The sequence below is a fragment of the Pyxicephalus adspersus genome, chromosome 11 (assembly GCF_032062135.1).
Source record: "Pyxicephalus adspersus chromosome 11, UCB_Pads_2.0, whole genome shotgun sequence".
Lineage (NCBI taxonomy): Eukaryota > Metazoa > Chordata > Amphibia > Anura > Pyxicephalidae > Pyxicephalus > Pyxicephalus adspersus.
The window spans coordinates 10,228,926-10,255,207 of NC_092868.1; the positions used below are offsets into that span (position 1 = coordinate 10,228,926).

At 37.5% G+C, this 26,282-nt stretch overlaps 1 protein-coding gene across 1 annotated transcript in view; it reads left to right on the forward strand.

Annotated features, from left to right (window-relative positions):
* The window catches only part of GRIK5 (glutamate ionotropic receptor kainate type subunit 5), a 196,543-nt gene that overhangs the window by 130,375 nt on the left and 39,886 nt on the right, over positions 1 to 26,282 (forward strand). The window contains exons 5-12 of the mRNA XM_072426795.1: positions 3,350 to 3,515; positions 9,180 to 9,358; positions 9,593 to 9,646; positions 13,595 to 13,756; positions 16,136 to 16,288; positions 17,514 to 17,618; positions 18,922 to 19,029; positions 20,971 to 21,174. Coding sequence (XP_072282896.1) covers positions 3,350 to 3,515; positions 9,180 to 9,358; positions 9,593 to 9,646; positions 13,595 to 13,756; positions 16,136 to 16,288; positions 17,514 to 17,618; positions 18,922 to 19,029; positions 20,971 to 21,174 — 1,131 coding nt within the window. The remainder of the gene's footprint in view (positions 1 to 3,349; positions 3,516 to 9,179; positions 9,359 to 9,592; positions 9,647 to 13,594; positions 13,757 to 16,135; positions 16,289 to 17,513; positions 17,619 to 18,921; positions 19,030 to 20,970; positions 21,175 to 26,282) is intronic.

Below are 26,282 nucleotides of genomic sequence, written 5' to 3' on the forward strand. Positions count from 1 at the left end.
GTGTTTAAAAGTAAATAGGATTATTAAAAAGTAATTATTGCTTTCCTTTCCAGCAGCGGCGGTGGAGAGAGGCAGTGAAATGAAGCAGAGGAAATAGTCTGAGCCCATGAACAGCAGAAAGGACACACCAAGCTAACTGCTTCTCTAGGCACACACAAGATAATTACTCAGCACGGTGATCAGCCACACAATGGAAGGCGCAATATTAAAAAACTGCGCTGAAATATTATAAAATGGGGTTAAAAAAAGGGTATTCATATATTGAAGAAAACCTTCAAATAGAAATACCTATTGCATCCTAACTGGCCGTATAATACACCCCACAGTCATATTATTTAAGGAAAGGAATACTTGGTGAAAAGTATTGGTAAAGTAGATTTAAACCTTACGCTAACCTTAAAAAAACACTCCATGAAACACTGGTTTACCTTTTTTTCAGTCACTTCCTGTCTACATGCTGTGTGGATTTATTTTAGCATTGACCGCACATCATTGCTTTCTGATAGCTATAACAATTGTCCATATGCACCGGTGTGTGTTGGCATGGCCACTTGTGGCATCAAATTTGGTAAAATGCAGTAGAATTGTCACATTATGAGTGCATGAACCTTAACTCAAGCTGAAGAAATATCATTTGTATAGCACTTTTCTTTAGGTTGACGGTAGCAGGGATAGAGAGAGGTCTAGTAACCCACTTGAGATTACAATAATTGGGTTTAAATCTGCCGAAAGTCTTCTTGTCCAAAAGGCATTTGTATGTTTTTGACACGAAGAGGAAATCCATACATACTCCATGTGGATTGTGACTTGGATGGGATTTAAACCTGGGGCGGTAGTGCTAAAAAGCAAGAGTTCTAACTACTTAGTTATAACCACTAGCTTTTGAAAACAACATATTTTAGTAGATTGGACACAACTTTTAAAATATTACATTGACATGGAAAAGCTAATCTGAGATGATAGTAACTGGTTTTACATAGGTTGCCTAAACTCATTCTTCTCCAACAGCAATTGTCTTTAAAGAAACACTGGAACTTTCAGTATTTGTAAAAATCACTGTTGTGAAATTTGATTGTGGCTGGGTTTGTAAAATTATTGATCGAGTGCAAAGAAATGCATTGTGGGAAGAAAGAGAACTTGTGCCTTCTCTTGATATAGACCAGAATTTGGGTTAGTTTTGGAGTTTACAGTTCCACTTTCAGCATAATACAACAGGTCTTCTTTTTTTTTTTTATTGATTTCCAATCAGTTTGATTTATTGATGACACCCATTTGTACAAACTCTACCCATTGCGTAATGCGATTAATTAAAACTCATACTGCAAAAATGCCCCATGGGATAAGTAATGCTGCCTGTTTTAGATTTACATGTCATTTTCAAATGTAACAAATCAAACAAAATTAAAAATATGTTTTTTTTTTGTTTCTTTAACTGTGATGTGTCTTCTGTCTCCTCTAAGCAACCCCAACAATACATACCTAGCTTTAGTTAATTTACTGAAAACCTTGAAAATCTTGAGACTAGGTGCTGCCCCATCAACTCCTCTGTCCTAGCTACTGTCTCACCAATTCTCATGCAACACTGGCACCCGTGGGCTCCATTGCAATCCTGAACTTGCTCCAAGTAGGATATCCAGTTGTGCATATAAGGTACCTTAAAGGACTTAAAGAGAGGTCTGGGAACATTTGCTATTACTCTCTATAAATAGGCTTGTTCCTTTCTCAGCCATGGTATTAAGGGTTCCAAGTGCAAGTGTGTTAGGTGCAACCTAACACCAACCTCAAGGTGCAATTCACCATACTTTTGCATACTGTTTTTTTGTGCTATGGCAATGGAGACACCAACCCACTTCAAAATCCAACAGGATTCCCATCACCTCTCACCACTTCAGGTACAGCCCATTGTAAAAACCCATCATTATCATTAGGTACATTTATATCATACCCCTCACATCCCCTAATTGCACCCAACTATTTGTTTTGAGCATGGCCCATCATTAAAGCCAGAAGATCCTTTCTTGTCCAGTTAACCTAAACGAAGAACGCTAATAAACCCAACTTCAGACAAATTTTGATAGAATGGTATTAAAATCCAGTTAATATTGTAGTCTGTGATATTCCTGGGGACAATTCACACTTTTTAGGATGAGGGTATCACCAACACAGGATGAGGGAATCTCTAAAAAGATTACAGACTGCAAGAAAAATGCTTAAACAGAAGTATATCCCAAACAAAAAAACACCTTCAATCCCGCAGATCAGTCTGTCTGTTAGGAGGCCCATCGGGTCCTGCGTCATCCCGGTATCTGTCTTCAGCCCAGCGCAGAGGGAGCGCCGGGTGCCGACATCTTCTCCTCTCTTTTTCGTCATTCTTCTTCCTACGTCACCCGATCTCGCACAGCGCAGGAGCAAGATCGGGTGCAGTTGATTAGGAAAATAATTTTTCTTCTTCTTGATGAAAGGGTCAAGAGCCTCCCAGGATTCGTGAAGTAGGTATCCCGTAAAACTCTCACCTAGGCGACCAAGAGTTAAGGGGGCGGTGATGCACTTTTTTTTTTTTTTTAGACAGGGTGTTGCAATTTTTACTTTAAATAAAAGGGTTGTCTACCCTTTTATGTAAAATAAAAATTCTGAGTTTAGGTACACTTTAGATCCAAAAAATGTTTGGATATGGACTTTATGCATCCAACCAGTTATGTGATATAACCTCATTATTATTTTATAGTAACAGCAGCCCTTATATGTGAATCAGATACATTGAAAGAATTAAAAAATGCCCTGAATCAGAGTCTTGCTAGGTCTTGTCATATCTGAACCAAAAAACCTAAGCAAATCTCATATCTATTTAATAAGAGTCTCCTCTGATTTCCTTTATGCAATTTGTTCTAACTAACATATACAGTGGAGGTTCTGATTGGTCCACATTGCTGCCCTTTACATATGCTTGTGAAATATACATTAAATTAATATCAATTAATAAATTACGGGAACAAATAGAGATCTTTTATTACTTAACCTTTAAAGCATTTTCCATTATAACATGTTAATGTAATTTAGAAAGTTATTATATATTTTAAATCCACTGATTTAATAAAAAGAATATCTGGGAGTCCTGCAATGAAAATCCTTGTTCAGAAATGTCTGGTTACCAACGCTCTATTCTGGGTTTTATTGGTTCTGCTGCATTGTCTCCCTGTCACCTAATCAAAGTATGGTCCGGCCATGATGGCTGTACAGATATGGTCCACTGTTGGGTGAAAAGATTACTGTATATTTAAATGTACATATGATAAAACAACACATCTTCGGTTGGCAGAATGTAATAAAATTTTTGTGTTCTCTTTCATAGATCCCGCACATAAAGGTGGGACCCGAAGAGGCCCCGAAGCTCCAGTATCTGCGGTTTGCGTCTGTCAGCCTGTATCCGAGTAATGAAGACATCAGCTTGGCTGTTTCCCACATCCTAAAGTCCTTTCACAACCCTTCCACCAGCCTTATCTGTGCCAAGGCCGAATGTAAGTCATTTACACAGCACATGTTCTTTTATTAATAAACAAAACGTCGTGCTGGAGGACATATGGGCGGTAGGCAGTGTTCTTCATATTTTCAATGACAATGATTTTAGCCAGTGTCATGTAAGGTTGTTCGAGCCCCTTTGAGCCTTTGTGCTGCCACAGTAATAATAGCAAAAATGGAAAGTTAAAGAGAAGATTTAAAGAGAACCAGTCACCATTAGGCATTTGTAAGAGCCTAAATTAATAAAGAACACTAAAAGTTAGTGCCAACAACACTTGGTAAGGAGTCTGGAAACAATTTTAATAATCTAATGCAGAGTCAACCAAAAGATCCAGTGTGTTTTAGGATCCTGAAATATGTTGGAATCTGTGGGACAACACTGTGGGTTATTACGATTGTTAAAAAATAATATTGGCACTCACTTTTTGTTTCTTAAAGTTGGACTCCTGGCTTCCCCCAAGGGTTCCTCCAGAGGTTGCTAAAAGTTTCTTGAACTTTGGCTGGCTGACCCCCCATTTGATGATTCCTATACTGGGGCCAACACAACTTTTTAGGTGTCTGTATTATTGTACCCACCACTGTAGGGGCAAAATTTCTGCTGGTCACTAACTTAAGTAGCTTTTATTCAAATGACCCACAAAACAGCATTTTTTAAACAGCAGTTTTAGCATGGGTTCCCTGAGACCTGAAAATTATTTTAAAGGCTCCTCAGGTGTAAGAGAGGGATGGGAAAGGCTGCACTATACAATCTGAATGTACAATATCCAGAAATCCACTTGAACTTGACTACACACTCTGTACAGTTTATTATTGGAAACTGCATTTATATATCACCAACATATTATGCAGCACTGTACAATAAATAAGGGGTCCAAATGGCAGACAGATACAGATATAGGAGAGGACCCCGCCCAAAACATAACTTTAACTGTATGATCTACATAAAAATCTAACTCCAGAAAAGAATAAAACCATCTCTCCCAACTTTATCAAAAGCAGGCAGATTGTGCAGCTATCATCTGCTGTTTATGGACACATTAACACTGACCTTTCTGTCAAGAAATGAGCTTTATGTAGTTGTATTTAATAGGAAGCCTGTTGTGTCTTTCTTGAAGCCTGTGCTGATTTGCCTGCTTCTGGGGAGCCGAAATAGAATCTGTGAAATTCACTGAACACGTCTGATTTTGTAACCTCAATAACATTAAAACGTTCTCTTACATTAAACTCTTTTGGGATCTTGTCAGTTAATAAGAAAGGCTTTTATTTTATTTATTTCTTTATGGACACTGAGCAAAATCTGTCTTTTTTTTCAAGAGCGGGTAAACCCACAATTAGGTATTAATCACCTTACTGAGCTAAATTATAGGGCTTAAATAACCAGAGCATTTAAATTTAACCAAATCATCCCAGCATGGTTGGTGTTCCGTTCCTTTGCTAACAATTACTATCTTTAAAAAGCTGTTCAGAAGGGCGGAACGTCCTTATTTTACATTTTACCCGAACAATGCTGGGACTTTAGGCTAAACAATACTCTATCGGTCTCCTAGTTAACAGAACAATGCATCTACATACATGACTGTAGAACAGCAGCATTTCTTTCCTTACAGTACTCAGTAATTAAACTATTTTTAATTTGCTTGACATATTTCAGATCTATTCCTCATAGCAAGTGATCATTTACATCATATATAGTCTAGGTGAACAGAGGATTTTTTAGTTGCATCTACAGTAAAAATTCAAACTTTGGTCCAAGAGACATCCATTCTGGTGGTCATTCTGGTCATACTGAGGGAATTAAGGTAAGTGGGTGAAGAATTAGGTCTCTTTCGCACTTGTGGTTGCAAACCCTGCGGTAAGTGGCTCCCAGGTGCATAGCAAACTGTTGATATGCATGTAGGAATGGCAAACTACACAAAAGGTTTATGCGTTTGCATTTGCAGTATGGAGCCAGAAACAACATGTTACTTCCAAGAACTGCAACCCATCTCTGTCCTCTCTGGGCATATAGAAAGCTGTAGACCAGAACTGCATGGCTGGTTAAAGTATATGTAGATCTATATGATCTATAAAGTATATGTAAATCTCATATGAGCTATAGGGTCAGTGTTGACAAGCTTCAATACTTCAAGGAACTGCACCAGAACCCAACTGCAATGCAGCAACATGCCTGAGCATGTACAAATGTATTAACAACCACCCACATGGAGTTGAATTGGAGAAGCTGGAAGTATGGTTGAGGATGTGGTATAGCAATGCAATTGAGCATAAGTCTGAAATGAGCCTCAATTTAAGGCATGTTTTTAAAGCTGTAAATGTGCCTGCCTATCACAGGATGCCTGCCTATTTAAAGCACATTTATTTATTATTTAAAGCTATTTAAGGTATAATATATATATATATATATATATATATTTATTTACATATATATATATTTATATAAATAATTCTTATAACTAACCAGTAGGTAGAGCACTAGTCTCCTTTTATGTGTTTTCCAGAGTCTCCTTTCAAACCGTTGTATACTTTTTTTTATTGCAGAGCCTATTATTTAAAATAATTTTTTTTTATACGATATAAATATTTTTTACACAGGTGAATGGAACAACATTCTAATAGAGATGATATTCAAGCTCATTGCAACATGTTTCCAAAAGCTACATAATTCCTTAGCAGTGGCTTAAAATAAAAAAAGTAGCATTGACTGCAATACTCATCTTCAAACTAAAAGTAGTACATTGCAGTAAACACTTTTCACCACTAGATGTCTTCAGTATTCCATGTGTAATGAATTCCAGCTGGGCAGGATGTAATGTACCCACCCCTGAGGGAACATTCATATACATCAATGTGGAAAGTGATTTTGATGTCATTTGTAGAGCAGTGTTGAAAAAAAGGAAAGAAATATATAGAGAGAGGGTGTGCTTCACATGGATGGCCTGAAGACCTCTAAAAAGAAATGTTTGAAACAGAAAATAAAGCATTAACATACCGTGTCACAGAGTCCTTTGGGAGAGGTAATACCCTTCCATTTAAACAAATTACCTCTTCTTATGTGACCTTTGCTGAATACCATCTCCTGAGATTCATCATTGCAGAGGTCTACAGTGGGAATAATTTTGTAATAACGTGACCTTTTTATGTATTTTAAAGCCAAATGAACTTTCAGTTGAAATCAATGAAATGCATCTCAGATGTTTCAGAGCAAAAGCTTTGCAGTCCTGATGTTCATTTACTTTAGAAAGTAGAGACAGCCCAAATAGGAAAACCTGTCTGCCAGCATCCTGCAGGGAAGGACTTTTGCTCTTTATGTAGAAGCAGTGGTCACTCTACAGACGTCTGACACCCCCTCCCCCCATACTCAAAACTAGTGTTTTTTAATTATCAGGGAGCATGCCTGATTGCAGGGCTATGTGCTTGACTTAGCAGGGGCTTTTCAAATAATCATGTGTGGGTGCCCTATGTTAAAGATATATACAGCAGACAATACGTTTACTTGCTGGTCCTTCACTGACCTGCAGAAGGTCACATGGTCCCCTATAGTGGAGGAAATTAGTAACTTGCATTGGTTAAAATGGAACTGAATGGGGTAGGATTTAAAGTGATCTTCCCATTTTTCTTTTTTTTTTTTTTTTTTTTACAATTTCAGTAGTGCTCTCCATTCATCAAAAATGACAGACAGACACAGACAATGACATAGGAAGAGGAGAGGACCCTGCCCAGGAGAGCTTACAATCTAAGATCTGCATATTTAATACTTGAGGGTATTATTAACTTTGGTTACAATGGGACTGCATGGGAGGGCAGTAAAGTATAGACCGGGGTGGTAGGTGGGATTTAAATTGATCTTGTCATCTTTTCCTGTATGAACAAGGTGACAGTCACTTTACAAATGTCAAGCTTTAAATCATTTTATATTTGTTAATAACAAAAGTTTCATCCCTTTCAAAGATCAATGATAATGCAATAAAAAATGTATAAATCTAGGATAAAAAACATATAAACACAACCCAAAATTTTGCTTGTAGGTAACCGTTTGCATCTTTGCATCCTGTTCTTTATTATTTGCTGTTGTATTATAGACCGGAGCTGTGGGTGGGATTTAAAGTGATCTTGTCATTTTTTCCCTGTATGAGCAAGGTGACAGAGTCACTTCACAAATGTTAAGTTTTTTTATAATTGTAATATAATAACAGTTTAATCAGCAATCTATAATGTGCGTGAATCTGGGATGAAAATATTATATAAACGGACCCCCAAATCTCCTTGTAGCTTACATTTTTCATCTTTGTTTCCTGTTATTTTTCTTTGGTGTTGTATAAAAAAAACAAAGAAAATAACTATCCTCGTTCATTCTCAGCAATATGTGCACTGTGGAGATATGTCTGAATGTGAAACTCATGTGCTATGTGTCAAATGAAATTCATGTCAGATGCTAAGAATAAAATTAGAAAAGAATGCGGATGTTACACAGATCTGTCCTGTTATGTCAACTCTTCTCCCTTTTATATTCTCGGCATTACTCCCACTCCTTTCTCACATATTCATTTCAGCTGTTTTATTATTAAAGAACATCAATAGCCTTCATTTTAAGAAAAAAAATATATATTTATGAATGTACTTGGTTTATTGTGTAAACTGTGTATTCACCGTAATGTTGGGTGTAAATGTAATAACTTTGATTTAAAAATGAATACGCAGTATATTAATACATATGATATGCATACAATACCTTATGTATATGATACATTTGTGGAGCCATATTTGGTTCTGCTTCTTATTGTTGCAATTTACTGCTTCCCTTAATCGCAAGACATTGTCCTCTCTAACCATATAGAAAGCTGTAGACTAGAATTGCATGGGCAATTAAAGTAGATAAAGTAGAATAAAGTAGACCCAATCACCAAAATCTCCTAAAAGCTGTTAGAGTTTTTGTTCAATTTACATGGGTTTGGCATTTCCAAAGAATTCTAGAAGAATGCAAAACTAGCTTGAAGCAGGTCAACTGCAGGTTAAAAAGGAGTTCAGCTCCAAGGCAAGTGCACCTGTCAATAAATTACAGATGAGCTCAGAAGTGTCTTAAACTGTCAAATTGATCCATTGGCAGAGGCTTAAAACCCAAAGAAGCCCTTAAGGAAAAACTAAGGTTCCACTTTGAAAATTTATGACCAGGCAGACCAGACCTTTTTGCAAAAAGGAACAGGTGATTTTCCTACTGCTACAGAACATGCTTGCGTGCCTGATCACTGTCTGCTTCCAGTGGCTGGTGGGACTAAATGAACTCCTGCAGGGTTATGTCACCTACACCTGCAGGAGTTAAGTAATCCTGGCCGGCCAATCAAAATGGCCAGAGATTTAAACCAGCATACAGAGAAGAAAGAAGATGTCTGTGGCGAAGTATAGACAGGTGAATGTATTTAATAATTGCATTCAGGCAGGTAAGGTTATTTCATTGCAGAAGGTACAAGTGATGTCCCTTCTACAAAAAAAGGACTTGCCTGATTGCAATTAGTCTTTAAAAAGGCCCTGAGAAGTACCAGGCTGGTATGTTGTGTGGTTTGCAATGCAATCAAAAAAAGTTCAATGGGTTTTACTTTATTGATACTTCTTTTCGAATTACACATAATCAATGTTATCCATAGCCTTGTCTTCTAATCTTTCTTAAGGTTTGCTCCGGCTAGAAGAACTGGTCCGCCAGTTCCTAATATCGAAAGACACCCTGTCTGTACGAATGTTGGATGACACCAATGACCCAACGCCATTGTTAAAGGAAATCCGTGATGACAAAGTATCCACCATCATTATCGATGCCAATGCAACAGTGTCCCACCTCATTCTTAAAAAGGTCAGTAGTAATCCTAGAGCAGAATTTAAAGCATCACCTTCATTTATTGCAACTATTGAAAAGTGGAAGTGTTGCCCCTAGCAGCCAATAAGAAGTTAGGTATCACAAATGTCATCTGTGATTGGTTGGTAAAGCTATACACTCTACCCCCTACTTCCTGCTCCACGTCTAACTACATTTTTTCTGATTGTTCCACTCACCTATTTTTTTTTTGTTTATTGTTTTCTCCCGCAGGCCTCTGAGCTTGGTATGACGTCTGCCCACTACAAATATATTCTGACAACAATGGTAAGACTTCTAACAAAAGGGAGGATCTAAAGAGGTTTATTTTTTTTGTTTTGTCGAGGAGATTTAAACGGTGGAATTGTTCTATAAAGAGCAATTAAATAATTTGACAGGAACTGGGAATACAAAGACAGTGATGAAAAAAGATCAGAAGAAAACAAGGTTTTATGAAGACAGCAAAGAATAAAATACAAATTTAATGGGAGGAAATGTCCAATAAATGTTTATGCTGTAGAATAATTAGATAAATGGCAGCTTGAAAAAACTTCAAGCGCATCTAAGAGAGGCAAAATAATTTGGTGAGCTTCAGTCTATGAACTTTTTGACAGTGCTACAGAAAAATCCTTTCCAACTAGAGCAGTGTTTCTCAACCAGGGTTCCTCCAGAGTTTGTTTGGGGTTCCTTGACCAATTAGGAGTTTGTATCTTTGGTTTAAGTGACACCATCGCTGTTTTTAGATGTAAGGGTGATATTCTTTCCAATGGCCACCAATCTAAGAGGCATTCTACCCACTGGTCCCCACACTAATATACTGTGAGCTGTGGGTATAGTAATTTTAGCAAGGGTTCCCTGAAGACCTAAAAGTTATTTCAAGGGTTCCCCATGAGGTTTAAAAACGCTGAACTAGGGACTTCATATATAATTTCCCTTTGACATACAGGACTGTTTATAAATCATTGAATATGACACCAAACAGGCTCTGGTGGAGAATCTTCCAGGTCCATGTGTTTTTAATCAGTGATTGATCCTGCACTGGAGAAGGGTGAAAGGGTTATAAATAGATCTCATAATGAGTAGGGGTTTGAGGTGAACTCTACTATTGTCAGTATTTCTGTGCTATGCAACCCCTCCTATACATCTATGAAAAATCTAAAAGGTGTAAATTTTATTCTGCAGAAATCAGGAGTGTCCATGGGGGATAAAGGTTTTTTGGGGGGATAAGAACCCTTATTGTTTTTAATAATAATTTCAGTTGCTTAATTTGTTTATTGTTCATATTAAGACCCTGTTTAACCCAAATATCCCTAATTAACTCCTCCCATCCCCTTAGCTAAATTTGTCTATTTTTTAAAATTTCTATCCTTCTAAACAATTTTTTTTTACCACTATGTTATGTTAATGAATTAGGTAAATAGATACTTTGTAAAAATCTTTGCAATGCTTTGCTTTATAAAATTAATGTTAATGTAATTATAAAAATTACAAAATATAAACCTTTAACCATTCCACCTGGCAGCAATTCAGGTGACAATGCCATGTTTAGAGACTTTGTAATCAACTTTAAAAACTGGCAATGTATATATGGTGAAAAGTATCCTAAGTTGACCTAAGCTTCCAAAACAATGCTGCAGAAACACCAGACTATCCATTTGGTTTCTGTCAATTATTTTCCTAAAAAATCCCTTTTTAACAGTGGTGAAATATATTAAGTTATTCTTTTACTGATAGATTAATAAGGAAATAAAATTTTGCCCAATTTGTTGTTACCAAATAAATAAATAAATAAATACTAAAAGAAAGCCATGTGTGTCCAGAAAAAAAACTTACTTTGTTTTCTTAAGTTATTGCTGAATTAACAGGTCCTGTAAAAATTGCTCTAGTCCATAAGTGGTATACGGGTGAGAAAACTGAACTGTTGGTTGAACAGCAAATCTTACTTAGCATAAAAACTCTTCAGAATTTCAAGCCTGCAGGCTCTGGAAAAACGATTTTGTATAGCAGGGCTCATTTGTGTAGAAAGTCATTGCTAGAATAAAATAAGAAAAACCCTTGGGAGGTAGGCTGCATAACTCTTTGTGTATTTCCTTGATACTTTGAGCTCGACTGGTGTGTGTCTTTGATATTTTACTTTTCCCATCAGTGGTAAGTTTTATCAGTCTGCAGATCCTGTGATAAGAATTTCTTCCAGTCGGCCATTCTGATCAGGGAGCATGTCACAGCGTAAAAGTCCTCTGGCTGGCTCACCACTTAAATAGAAACGTTTGATGTCTTATGCAGATATCTAAGGAGTGACGACAAAAAGATGAATGCACGCTACTAAGTCCTTGGATCATAAAAAATTAAGAAATCTTTTTTTGTAGGCCCAAAAAGGTTACAAAGTGAAACAGTTCACACAGATGTCATGAAGAACAGCCATATGTTAAAGCTTAATCTTAAACACTTTCATATAAAAGTGAACCGGCATACAAAAGATCTGTAGTTCTGTCCTGCCAGTCTGGAGATTGGAACTTCTGGCAGAGTACGTGACCTTATTTTTCTCCATTGCAATTATGCATCCCAATAACTTAACTGATCCCAGTCTGATTGGAGGAGTTGGAACATAACCACACTGATGAGGTTATCCTTTTGCTCTCTTTTGCAAACAAGCTCTAAGCATTAGATTCATAGTAGTATGCAATTCAGTAGTCTCTGATCCAAATCCATTTATTCCTCAGCCCCCATAGTCTTGAGTCCTGCTGTGCAGGTGAAAGGAAGGGAGTAATATAAAAAAGCTTGTACATGTCAATCCCAAGGGTATTCCTGGAGTGCTGTGTAGCAGCAAGTGGGAGAAGAGAAATTCAGTAATATCTCTATACCTTCCTCCTTCAAAAGTCACTTTTATACTTGAAGCTCTCCATAGGAATATATTGTTCCAGAATTGCTATGCAGTACTCGATAACAACTCTATGGTTAGCACACACTTACAATGAAAGTTCCAAATATAACCACACACAGCTAATTTGTATGGAACAGAACCAGCAAAAACTTCTCCTTCATTAGACAATAGAGGGCATAACAGACTTCTTAAAGAAAAACTTCCTTGCCTTTTTAAACTATGTCTTGCCTAAGAGCAGACACAAAAGGATGTCTGCCATGACTTTAGTAGCCAGAAAATTCCCTATTCCATTTCCCTCCCACCTCCCCCGATTAGGTTTTAAATTTTAGAAGTGATTTTACGTCTAATCTCCGGCCTCCCTTCCAGGGAGAGCTGATATGATGGCCACTGATTAAATGGGTAACGGCTCACTCAATGGGTAATAGAAAAAAATAGCTCAATTTTACAATCAAGAAAGGACTTTTAAGGGACCATGTTGGGGAGGGGGGGGTATTATCAAACAAAGCAAACTTTACTCCTAGCATAACTTCCAATACCAATCATATTCCATACATGTAACAGAGTAAATACCCCACTGATTGCCTTTAGGACTTCAAAGGAGGTGCTAAATTGATACAGTCAGTGGATTTCACCACCATTTGGGTCAAAAGTAGTGAAACAGTCACTATCAGATCATCATTTTACAAATGAACACATTTAGTAGTGTATTGGCAACATGGTGTATTTATGACTATGCCAAACTTGCTCACTTATCATTGAACTAGTTTATTAGGTCAACTTACTATCCCCTCTCGGTTGTGCTTTTCAGCATGTAATTTAACTCTACTCCCTCCTCCAAGAAGTGACTTTGCAGCTCAGCTTGCCTTGCTCTCTCTTTCAGCTGTTACTCAGCAGCTCAGCTGACCTTGCTCCCCCTTTCAGCTGTTACTCAGCAGCTCAGCTCACCTTGCTTCCCTTTCAGCAGTGACACAGCAACTTCACACTCTGTCTCCCTTTTCCAGCGGTGACCCATCAACCTTTACATCTTTACTGTAAGCTCAGAGCAGATGCATCTAGGAAGTGGAGACCTGGGAATCTAAGCTGCTTAGTGAGATGGATCACTTTAGTTCTTCTGCTGTAATTTTTAAGGACAAAGGATAACATGTTACCCCTTGTTCTAATCATTCTCAATTCCACCAAAACATAAAAAAACAAATTGGGCTGTAAAAAGCTTTCAAGTATCAATATGTCTCTTCTGGCTTATACACTTTTTTTATGAAAAAGTAAAGAATTAATGCTGGGTCACAGACAGAAAAAATGTACTGGTATGTGGGTGTTGTCTGTGATAACGAGGCTTTGCTCTGTTTTTTTTTCAGGACTTCCCTTTGTTGTCCTTGGAAGGGGTGGTGAGTGACCATTCCAATATTCTGGGGTTTTCCATGTACAACAGTAGCCACCCATTCTACCTGGAGTTCCTGAGGAGCCTCAACATGTCCTGGAGGGAGAACTGTGAACTTAGTACCTATCTGGGTCCAGCAGTAAGTTGCAGTGTAACTTAATAAGGACATTTTCATTTGGAAGGGTCTATATGAATAGTCATTTCAATATTAAACTTAAAAGGGATCTAAAAGTTTTGAACAGAACAGATTGGGGGAGAAGGAAAGGTAAGCATATACTAAAAACCTTCAGGTGGAAAGTGGCAGCTCAGAAAACAGACATTTTATAACTTGCATTGCACTTTTATTCCATGGTGCTAAGAGCATTTCCAGCCTTAAAAAATGCCTGGTACGCTCCCCCAAGGTTCTGCAATCTTCCCAAATTTGGAATTGCTATTATACAGCCTTGTGCCCCATGTGTAGGCAAGTTTACCTCCACTCCATCAATCCATTTCTTGCATGTTTGACCAAAAAATTACCTTCCTTCTGGATGTGGAAGACTTTTAGGGCTGCCCTATCCTTTAGGAATATAAGCAAAGTGGCCAATCCAACATAACCCTCCACCCATCACCTATAATGGGCAATAATGGGTGGGTTTTCATATAGGCAAATTATTTTCACTTGCATTAGGGTCGTCATAAAAGAATTACCCAAAAGGAAACGTGTTCTTCTTGCAAATTCTGCCTTCTCTTTGATATCCCAGCACTGGAAAAATAAAGTAGGCATCTGTTTTGTTACTACAGGTAACAGACAACTCTCTTAAAAACTTTTGGCATACAAGGTTCTGTACTATTGAAAAGCCATGTGGGAGTTCCATGATATGAGAACTCCAAAGTGACAGCTAAATTAAAAGTTGTTCTTTGCATTTTTTTCCTCTTTTGTTAATTTGCAAATGGCTTCTGTCACCATGCATCACATCTCACTGGCACCAGTCTCATTACCATACAGATATTACTTTGCATGGCCTTGTGTCACAATATATTGTTTTAGCTAGGAATTGAGTTAATTTTCTATTTGACAAATAAAACAGGAAAACATTTAAATTGCGAAACAATTGCTAATTGTCTTCTCAATGCTTTTTTCGTTTTTTATATTGTAGCATTCATAGTACTTCTATCAGGTTTTCTTATTATTGTCTTTGTGTTTCGATGCCACCCCTGTGGCACCAGGATTAGAGATGAGTGGAAGAAGGAATAGGATAGGAAAGTGCACAGAATAAGAAAATGCTCAAGGTGTAATAAAAGATGTTTTTTTTGCTTCCTCCCCATTGGAGAGATTTTCCATGTCCTGTTCACCTGACCCCCTTGGGCAGAGGAAATCCAAGTGAGAGAAAATCCAATGCTGTGGCACACCAGGAAAACAATATAAAATGTTAACTGATATTTTTTTCCATCCACTAGGGGTGCTCCAGGCTAATTTTGCACAACTCCAGGCTTTTCTTAACTGCTTTGCTAAAAATTGCCATTTGATTTTAGAGCTTAATAGCTGAAAATACATACAATGTTAAAGGAGTCATGGTGGATTATTTCCCCTTCTGCTGACAGTAAGCAAGTAGATATTAAGCGCAACTTGAATCTACAGTCCAGGCAAATCATTTATTTACTAAATATAAAGTATGAATATTCTTTTTCGAGTCTTGGAGAGCTTTGTGTATTAATTCCAGATCTGTTCTGCAAACTTAAATGAACTTTTTCCTGTGATGATGAAATAGAATTTAGCCTCTCAACCATTGGTGTGGTGCTCCCTCATTCGGCAGCTGACACCTATTTAGATGTTTTATACCAGGGATACTGGTAGTGCCAATTGCTCATATCCCAGGATTGCTTGGTTGGGCATGGCCCTTTCCCGATTCTCATTGAGCAACTGGATGATAGACAGGGTGACACAGACCTAATGAAATAGTGATTGACACAAAACGCAACCTACTCTACCCATATCAACCAATCATAATTTGAAATTTCAGCTTTCAAAAATGAATTTTGGTTGGTTATTGTGCACAACTGCACTTCGCTTCTTGGAGTATTTATTCTAAGCCAGGAGGTCAGGATTCAAGTAGTTGTTAGCTTACCTATTTTCATCTCTCCTATAGCCAATAAAATACAATTTATTAATACACAACAATAGTACAGATTTACCAGCTCATTCATTGCATTCTATTCACATATAATCATTTGGAGTTCTTCATTTAAAAAACAGGGACAAGCAGAGGTATCATCAGTAACAACACATTGGAAGGCTGTTTTAATGATCTAACCTGTAAATGAAAGAGATTGAATCCTATTGGTTGTTGTGAATCCCATGTATGGAGTATGGTTATTGGTAGGGACAGCAAAGGCATCTTTTGAATAGAAATTGTTGTAGATGGAAGTGGAGTGGGTGGCAGACCTGAGATAATAATGATCGTTATATGGCAGGAACAAATAATAGGCACACCATTTGGTTGTGACTAGACCTCTCTTATTATGTTTCTGTTTCCCTCAGCTGTCTGCAGCGCTCATGTTTGACGCTGTCCACGTGGTAGTCAGTGCAGTGCGCGAGTTAAACCGGAGCCAGGAAATCGGTGTCAAGCAGCTGTCCTGTAGCACATCACAAATCTGGCAACATGGGACCAGTCTGATGAACTACCTCCGCATGGTAAGAAGCAATGATAGGAGTGGGCACTTTTTTGCATTGGTGCTGTTATGCAGATGCAAACCCAATCCCTAAAATCTCACGTATCCTTTAAAACATTGATGTTGATTTCATTTTTTTTAGTTGAATTTTCATTAAAAAATACCTGATAATCCTGCTCTGAAGTATCTTTATATTTCTCGGAATAGTTTGTACAACTGGCAGTGGAGATGGATGGCAATGAAAATGGATTAGAGCTAGGCAAGGGGTAGCAACCATTCCTTGGGTTGACATTGATAAGTATCACAAAAGGTACATTAAAGCCATCCTATTTTTATTGTCTGTACTGGAGTGGTCCAATCACGCACCAAATTCTCTCTTGTGCAGTGACAGCCAGGTGCACAGCTTTTACCAATTACAAGTTATCATTCTGGTATACTACACGACCAATAAGATTGTAGCTGGGCCTCTTGTACATCCACCAGGACCTAGGTTTTTGTCAGGGTTGGATGTTCCAGTTCTGGAGCTTATACATCAATGTAATATATGCACAGACATGGCTTTGCAGTGCTGTATAGTGGTTATGCTTTGAACTGGAACTCTTGGAAAAGTACCTTTTCAGTTGTGTATCCCCATGCTGCAAGAATTAAATTCTAATTTAGTCTAGGGGGATGGAAAAAGTACAAATATTTATCTTATATTTTGTCCCTGTAGAAGCTAATGCTCCTGTTTTCTCTCCCAAGCTCTTCCATGTGGTTGGGCTCTTGGTAGCCTTATGTGCAGTGCAGAGCTGCTGCTTTTGGGTGGTTTGAAGGATGGTAAAGCAAGCATATTTTTTTCTGCTACCTAGAATGGTGATTTAAATCCCTAAATACATTACTTTAGCAACTGCAGGAATGCTGGTGCCAGTGCCAAAAGGAGACATGTCTGTCCCTCATTGTACATATTGTATTGCTGAGTGTCCGAAACCAATTCCCAAACTTCTTGTGGGAGGAAAGGGAGTAAGTTAGATGATTACCATACCCAGAATAACTGGGTATTTTGCTTTTTACCCAACAATAATGCTGTGGAAAGGAAGATTATGGTCATGCCGCTGGTTCGGCTACCATTACAATGAAGCATGGATAAATCACTGGTTAACTTCAGATGACCTCCAGAGCTTTGTCAACCAAACAAGACCATTAATCAATAAAGGGCGTGAAATATATCACCTTACTTTCCTCCATTCTTCTTTTTTTCTGCTTATCAGGTGGAATACGATGGACTGACTGGACGAGTAGAATTTAACAGCAAAGGTCAGAGGACCAACTACACCTTGCGTATCCTGGAGAAGGCAGGAGATGGTCACCGAGAGGTAAATTACATTACTAGGAACAGTGTTCGCACTACCACGAAAACTAGTATTTATAATTGTCTTTTTATGACTGTACAAAGTAACTGGAGAACTTCCAAGAAGCCCTAAAAATGTGAGTTTGATCAAAATTCTGTGCCAAAAGTAAAAACCACCATGTTTCATGGCCAAGCCACCATTCTAATCAACAGTTGAAATTACAAATAATATTTTAAATTGTAATAATAAAAAAAATATTTAAAACACCAAAATGGCAATCAGTTCTTATAGTGACAATCAGTGCTTTGACCACTGACATAGAGTTACCCTAAATTGTCAATCAGAAGCTTCATTTGCTTGAATGAAACAACTGATCACTATTTTTGGAATGAGTGAACATAAACCATACTTAAAATTGCATTAGCAATTACTGCAAAAATGTTACTTATCACTGATCCCTATTGTGTCCTATGGTGTTCACCAACAAAATAGAGAATAATATCTGTCAATGTTGGTGGTCATTCATAGAAGTTACAATCATGTAAGTTGATTACTTCCTAAATGGGGCAATGTTAACAGTGCCTTGAATTCTGCTGAAACAACAGCTTTATAAATAGGCTTGTATGTTTCACTTGGAGGTCAACCCTACAGTACACTTCAATCAAACAAAACACTTTTATGGGACGCATTCCAATTTCTTTGTGGCTCTCTAACCCTTCTAAGATTCATTTTATGCAGTTGCCTTGCCTTGCTCATTATATCATACAATTGTCAGAATCAAAGTTTTATGAATGGTTTCAGGTTCTATCTGCCATACATCTCAGCAGCAGAGGTTTTTAGAACCATATAATGAGAAGCTGCATTCTTCTCTGAAGCATTGTAAAAACCCTGTCTAGCTGCATTGGATCCTACTAAACCTTTCAATCTCAATTACACAGTGGGCCAAAATAAAAAAACTTAGACAAAGTTGCAGGCCATCCTTGAAATTTATTGAAAAAATATCTTATGAGTGTCCCGGCGCTGGAACTCCCTCTTCATTGAAATAGCACCGCTACTACAATTCCCTGCATTACTTGTGGGGCCACGCATAGGCAGAGAGCCCGCTCGTCTATAGACGTGAGTGATGCTGGGAATTGTAGTAGCAGCGCTATTTCAATGCAGCGGCAGGCCAACTGCAATTTATATTTAGGATTCCTTTGGGAGCCAAAAAAAAGAACGTTGAGGGCCAGAGTTTGACACCCTTGTACTAAACTTAAAAAAAGTTTCATAGATTACAAAACCATTTTACTGAATGTTGTTTCTTGTTCTTTTCTCTCTTCTTTTACAGGTTGGAGTTTGGTATTCAAACCGCACCTTGGCCATGAATGCCACCAGCCTGGACATTAACGTGTCAGACACCCTAGAGAACAAGACTCTGGTGGTCACCACAATTCTGGTGAGTTCTTCTAAGACCCTATAAATTCCCCTAAACTTGTAAAGTCTTTGAGCTGTCAATGCAAGCGTGCATCATCTGCAGCAATCTTTATGCATCATGGCTGGATTCTATATAAATATTTTACTGTCTCTGTAAATTTCCTCTGGTTGTTCTAGATGTTATCTTTTCATTACCAACAATATAAAAAAAGTTTATAGATTCCAATCTGACAAGCTATTTTTTTCAGTGCATTTATTTTGGAGTTGTTTATCACCTGGGGTTTTTATTTGTTCTTATGTCCTTTTTTTGGGAGTTAATCAAAGATTTCTAGCCCTCTGTTTGTTCATACGCAAATGGAATAAAAGGCACAACTGCATGGCCATTAGGATTATGTCTTCTTCTTATGTGGACATTGAACCAAAATGTGTGGTCTGTAATTTTGTAGAACGTCCATCCCTTCATCCTGCTGCCCAGTGCTTGGGTAATTTTTTTTTAGCACATGTGCTTTCACAGAAAACCATGATAAAAATCCAATGATGTCACTCCTGCTTCCAGAAAGCCACCACATTTCAAGATCTTCTTTTACATTTACCACTGAATAGTGGTGGCAGGGTTGACCCTCTCCCCTGCTCTCATAATGTAGAATTTAGTGCTCGGGGGTCATTTGCTTTCAAGGGATTATTCATTAATTTTAGTAACTTAGTATGGCTCTGCTGACTTTAACCATCCAATCATATGCAAACAAAAATCCATTTTTTTAGATTTCCTTGCATGTGATTGGGTATGCAAAATCAATTTTCACCACATTCAATAAGGTAAGTGAATTATCCCTAGCAAGGTAATAATTCCCTTTTGCTAAGTGAACAGCTTAAGTTTCTTTGCTAAATCAACCCCCTTGTGTGGCCAGTTTCTAGGCTGAAAAGTTCAGATACTTAGGCTTGTGTAAGTTTGCCTTGGAATGATCGAAATGACAGGTTCACTTTACTGTTTTACCATATCCTGCCAGAAAGCATAAAGGTAGTACTGGATTTCCTTATTAGAGGGATTATTTATTATTGAAGCATTACATCCACACATTCTTGCCTTCTCCTCCACTTTAGTGAATATAATAAAGTTTTATTACTTATAACTATATAGAGATATGAATTTAACTGAAATAAATTTACTGAGCCCTATGAGTATTATAATTTAAAGAGAAGTGATAATCTTTTTAGCTATACCCATGAAACAAATTGGCCTTATTAAAAAATTATCCTATCAATGTGTATTAACTTGTTTCTATGTATAGATTCTAATTATATGTACATTTCTGCTACATTCTCGTACAAGTTTGCTTCTTCATCCCTGCTAACCTTAAAAAAATATTTAAATCTACCAGATTTTCTTTTTTGTAGCTTTTTAAGGCAATGTTCAAATGATATTAATCTTACATACCGTAAATAAATGTGGCAGTCTGCTTGTAATACCACATAGTAGCTTCCCATAGTTCCTGCAAATAGCTAAGATCCCTGTTCCCCTATGGCCAATGTTATATATATATATAAAGTTTCTTTAGGAAGAAATGTTGCATATCTCCAAATGTCCTTTATTTGGAGAGACTGTTCCTCCTCATACCTTCCATCTGTCCTTGATTCGGAGGGACGAGTGTTATGTTGCACTAAACCATTCCAGTTTTCTTTTTAACCAATCATTTTTTGCATTTCTGTTTTTTACAGCCCAAAAAGTGGGGTGTAGCAGGGGTGTGTCATTTGTCAATGTTGAACTGAAATTTGTCCCTCTTCCCTTTCTTCAAAACATGAAGGATATGATGCTGTTCTAAAATTACAGCTTTAGGTTTTAAATACAAATTTACAAATGACCCGATTGCTGTCACATTCCACTTTCCTCAAAGGTATAAGCAGGGTTGATTTTTTGGAAACCCCTCCACTCCTTCCTCACTGATCTTCCATCTTCTTTCTTCAGGAGAACCCATACATGATGCGTAAGCCGAATTTCCGCTCCTTATCTGGCAATGACCAGTATGAGGGCTTCTGCGCCGAAATGTTAATGGAGTTGGCTGCACTTCTGAGGTTCAACTATAAGATAAAACTTGTAGAGGATGGACTGTATGGCGCCCCGGAGCCCAACGGGTCTTGGACAGGGATGGTGGGAGAGTTGATAAACCGGGTAGGTGGTGCCACCTGATTTAATTTTTGTTAGCTCTATTTTTGTATTTGTGCTTTTGAAGTATTTTGCTTACCAGGCCTGAAGTCATTACAAAGAATGCAATAGTAACTGAAGAATAATTGCTTTTAAATATAAAACAAATTGTTGCCTACCTATCCTTCCAATTCTATGAAATTTGTCAATTCAGCCAATGTGTGTATCTCTACTGAGAGATCACCTAAAGCTAATGTCAGGCTTTCAGGAGTGTCTTCTCTGTAGGCTGGTAAGCTGGAAGAGTAAAACCCTGTAGAGGGTGATATCTCATCCTTAAAAGCAAATTTTATTCAATGTAGTCCAATGAACAGTCAGAAAGCGGAAATGGGGGAATAAAGGTGAAGTATTCAAAACTGCAGACAATCAAAATTATAGCATTCCCTCCAGCACAGCAGGGGCTGGTGGATCACAGTAATAGGAGCATTACATGGAAAAATGGTTTGGCAGACAAAACTGTGTGTTTAAAATGTAAAAACGTAATGTATATCAGCTCTAATGGACCAATGAGATTTTACCTTTTTATCAGTTGAGATTGGGGCAGAGTTGCTGCCTCAATAATAGAGATTTCTTGTGCTAAACTATTGATTTAGTCTAATAAATAAATAGAAGGTTGGTGGTTATGTTGGAATATAGGTACAGAAGAGAATAAAAGAGAAAAAATGATCAATAAAAGGGGAACAGTTGTTGTATAGCTATATCTGTATCTGTTCTGAAAAGCCAGGTTGAGCGCTGGGGAGTATTTGTATTGTTCATTTAGTATGAATTGACAATGTAATACATACAACAAAAGCAATATATAGTGGATTACTGGAGGCAATTCATGCTGAATGAAAATGAAATAGCAATGAAATAGTGTTATTCTTTTAACAAGAAATGTAAGTAGATTATTCAGGAATAAAATTTCAGATCATACATTTAACGTCTTCTATAATTACATATTGTGATATTTGTTTGATAAGTGCAAAATCTGTTCCTTGCCCACTGTACACCTCTTGGGTTATCTCAGAGTCCTATTAGTTCTTAGCATGGACAACTTGTAGAAGTGGTTAAGTAGTTTAGCAATAGACACTGGACGACTTGATGATCTTGTCCTCCCCAACCCTGTGACCAAACCATGAAAGAGAAGCAGCAGACTAATGAGCTCATCTCTCTACTTGGATTTCAGCATTAATGCCGAACTTTTACAATAAAAAAATATCACTTACTTTTATTGGAGAAAAGCCCTCAATCAATCCAAAAACTGAGCCCAATGAATCCTGCGCTGTCTTGGCTTTTCTTTTCTTTCTGGCACTGGACAGCCCAGCAAGTGTGGCCATCTTTCTTCCTGGTTCTTCTTCATGTCACCTGTGACTGCACAGGCATGTAAAAAAAAGTGTTGGTGCTCACTGCGCATGCATGAGATCGACTACATTTTATTATGTTATAGGAAAGCCGCTGGTGGCGCATGCTCAATATCGGAGATGAATAGAAGGATCGGTCCACAGCCTTCTGGGATATATGACACAAGTATCCCAGGAACCTGCGGGTTTCAGTCTTTACTGCCCTGGTGGTAAAGATGGAAGGAAAGGGGACCTCCTCAAAAAATATTAAAAAAGGGAATTTAAAAAATGTAATGAAAGCATCACATTTTTTCCATTATATAAATAAATGCGATAATAAGTCCTCTTTAACATTTAAAGAAATTAAATCCTATACTTAGAACAGCCCCTATACAGCCCTATACCGTCTAAATATATATTGATATAGCTGTGTTCCGAAGGTAATTTATAACAGCCAATCAGGTTTCACCCCTCTGCAGCCTAGCAGCAGACTAATTATGCTTGATTTCTGATTGTTTGCAAAGGATAAATGCACTTTGTATATCCCTGTTTGCCTTAAAGGTCATTTCCATCTGACTTCAGGCCCTTTAATTTTCCATTACTCTCTAGATTTCCTAATGTGTTGGCAGCCATGCGATGTTCGCGTGTTTAATCAAGCAGGCAGTGATATGTGCATAAGGTCGGTAATTATTGATGATAACGAGCAGAGATTACATGGAGCTGTTCAGACAGTGGAAATATTACTGGCTGTATTTGTGAGAATTATATATCCAATATGTCTGTACTAGTGTATCGGATTCCTTCCTGTGGTGAGGCAGGAACAGTGATGAGCCTCTGGAGAGATATCACAGGTTAATAGGGTCAGAAATGCAATTCCTTGCAGTCTTAGATCTTTGAGTTTGAGTGCATGGGGGCTTTGTCTAAAGGTGTGAAGAACTGACCACAAGAAGCTGTGGTTAAGGTAGACCGGACATAGTTCAAGTGCAAAATTTGTGCAATTTAACGTGACCTTGTCAGTGGGTCTATAAAAGAATAAAAGAACTAACCTGTAAAGAAACAGCTTGGCTGTTGAGAGGCAACGGTCTGTAATATGAAATATAATTACATATTCAAGTATAATAAAGACAGTGAAAGATCAATAGATCACTGGAAGGGCAAGGTCATAGCTTTACTGATTATAAATTATCAACTTCAGTAAACTGTAACAACAAAGAGCTCCAAACATAAAATGTGTCAGTCATAGCGGAGATGGTGAACACCCCATTCTTGGAGAGCTGAAATGCCTGTCCTAACCATGGGTTTAGGAGGCCAGCCGGCTAAAGACACCCTACTGAGTTCATAATGAGAAATCATTGTGGTCGCTGGCAATGTATATATTGCTAATAATGCTTTGATAATATGGGATAAAAAGGAAAAAACATGGCGGGAAGGTGGGAACCTAGGTGAAGATCAGGGGGGAAGTGTAGCTACCTTGCTACCCTTATTGACTACTTCTGTCGCCACCACAAAATGGCTAAATTGGGGTAGGGGAATAGTCAAAGAACTTCAAGCTAATAAAAAATATTTTTTATTGAAACATGGCTAAACATACCAGCCATGCTTCCAAAAGCCTTATCCCAATCCCATATTAATGTGTATACTTTTTGCCCAATGTCATCTCTATGAAGACATGGATTGAGTGGCCTGAACCTTAACTCTACTAAACACCTTTGGGTTCTACTGCAACACAAATTGAGAGCCAGTTCTCACCTCCAACGTCAGAACCTTCATTAGCTTCAATGGGCACAAATTTCCATAGATAATTTCCAAAACTTTCTTCTTTTGTAATAATAATCAATCACAGAACTAAAAGAATTGATTGTATACATTTTTAGTTAGAGAGAAACAGTCAAAAAGTGAGCAGACGTTGTTGGCCCATCCTATTAAAAAAAATCAGATTACTCCTTATATTTATTGTAATTGAAGTGCCCCATAATAAATATTTATTTGTTAAAATGATTTAATGCAAATAATGATAAAATGATATGAAGTACATTTCAGGTTGAAAGTCTAGTCTATACTTTCATTTTAGGTCAATGGGTACCTTTTATAGGCCTAAGTCCTCATTTTCTGACCATTATCTTCAACACCTGGTACATGCCTAGAAATCATGTATAAAGAACTGTAGTTAATTAGTTTGCAGAATAAATACATTCCTAAAAAAAACTAACACCTGCATTTTGCAACATATAAGTCCACATCAATGCAAATAATAATAATTTTCATCCAAACACACTACTAAGCATGGTAATAAATCCAGAGAGGGTAAAGCACTGTACGAACAGGAAATGCATCAGCTGTAATGTAAAATAATTAAAGGGATCGTGCTTAAGTGGGGATGTCAATAAAGCTTCTCTGAGGACTTATAAAGTACAACTAAAAAGAAATTATTATTTTTTTTTTCAATTGCCTAAAAAGTAATAATAAAGTCGATTTTCACAGTGCTCCATGCAGGACACTCAAGTTCTACCATACCAAACTTCTCAAACCATGAGAAGTCATGCTGCAACACAAAAAGACCTTCCTCAAAACTCTTATCACAAGGTTGGAAGTCCATGCTAATCTTTGTATGATATAGCATTAGCAGTACTCTTGCAATCTTGCTATCCATCCTTGTTTTGCCATATTGGGTGTGTTGATTGGGTGTCTAAAACTTTTAGCCCTATTGTAAAGTTCTACAAGCTTTTATTGCTGTCCATGACCCTACTACAATGATTTGATGGATGAAGGTGGATGTCACAGGCAGGAGTAAAAACCTACCCCAATTTTACTGAATAAAGTATTTTGTGGCTCCATTGGAAAGAATTTTATTATCACTTTTTTCATCAGGAAGTGAGGGGAAACTTCCTCAATCGAGGCTCCAAAAGTAGAAAATAAAACAGTTTTGGACCTTTGCCAGTTAATGGGAATACTGATCACTGTTTACCCCAACTACAGACTTACAACATGTTATTATTATTGTAAACAAGTTCACATAGAAGGTAGAGGCAGCTTACTCTGTACATTTGAAGGGCTTGCAGTTCTTGCTTATGTTGTCTGCTAAAAAACTGCAGGACTATCTTCAGTTTACATTCAGATATTCTAAATCTGAACTTCTGCCTTGGTTTGGCCAAACTGATCCTTTAAGCAAACTAAGGTAAAATCAAGCAATGTTAATATAGTTATAGATGTATTGTCAGGGCCTTTCAGTTTTTCCACTACAGACAGAATAGATTAGTCATTGCGATAACTCCTAACTGCTTAACAACAGCTGAGATAAAATTTCCACCTTAAAGAAAGTGCTTTGTATTATTAAGCCAGCTGACTCAACAACTTGCTTTGTGAGATGGAGCAGCTAAGCGCAAAAGCACAAGGGTGAAAAAGTTATTATTAACAAAAAAAAAAATTAAAAGTTGGCTTGAGATTCCAACAGGTGAACAAGCTCGCATTCACCAATACTTCTTCTCTAATTGGTCAGCATGTTGAGATTTCCCTTTATCCTAATATACATCGCATTGCTTCTGGTGAGCTGCTTGATTTGCTTGACATGAAGACAAAACTGTAGGTAGTTATTCAAATGAAATGTTTATCAAAGAATATTCCATTTTACTAGTTGATCCTCTTTAAGGTCATCCTGAATGCCTTCCATCCTGCAAGCTTTCAACCACTCTCATGTTACTTGATTCAGTATTCGATCGTATTATAATTTTCACCCCCTGTGTATACCATTCTTGGCTG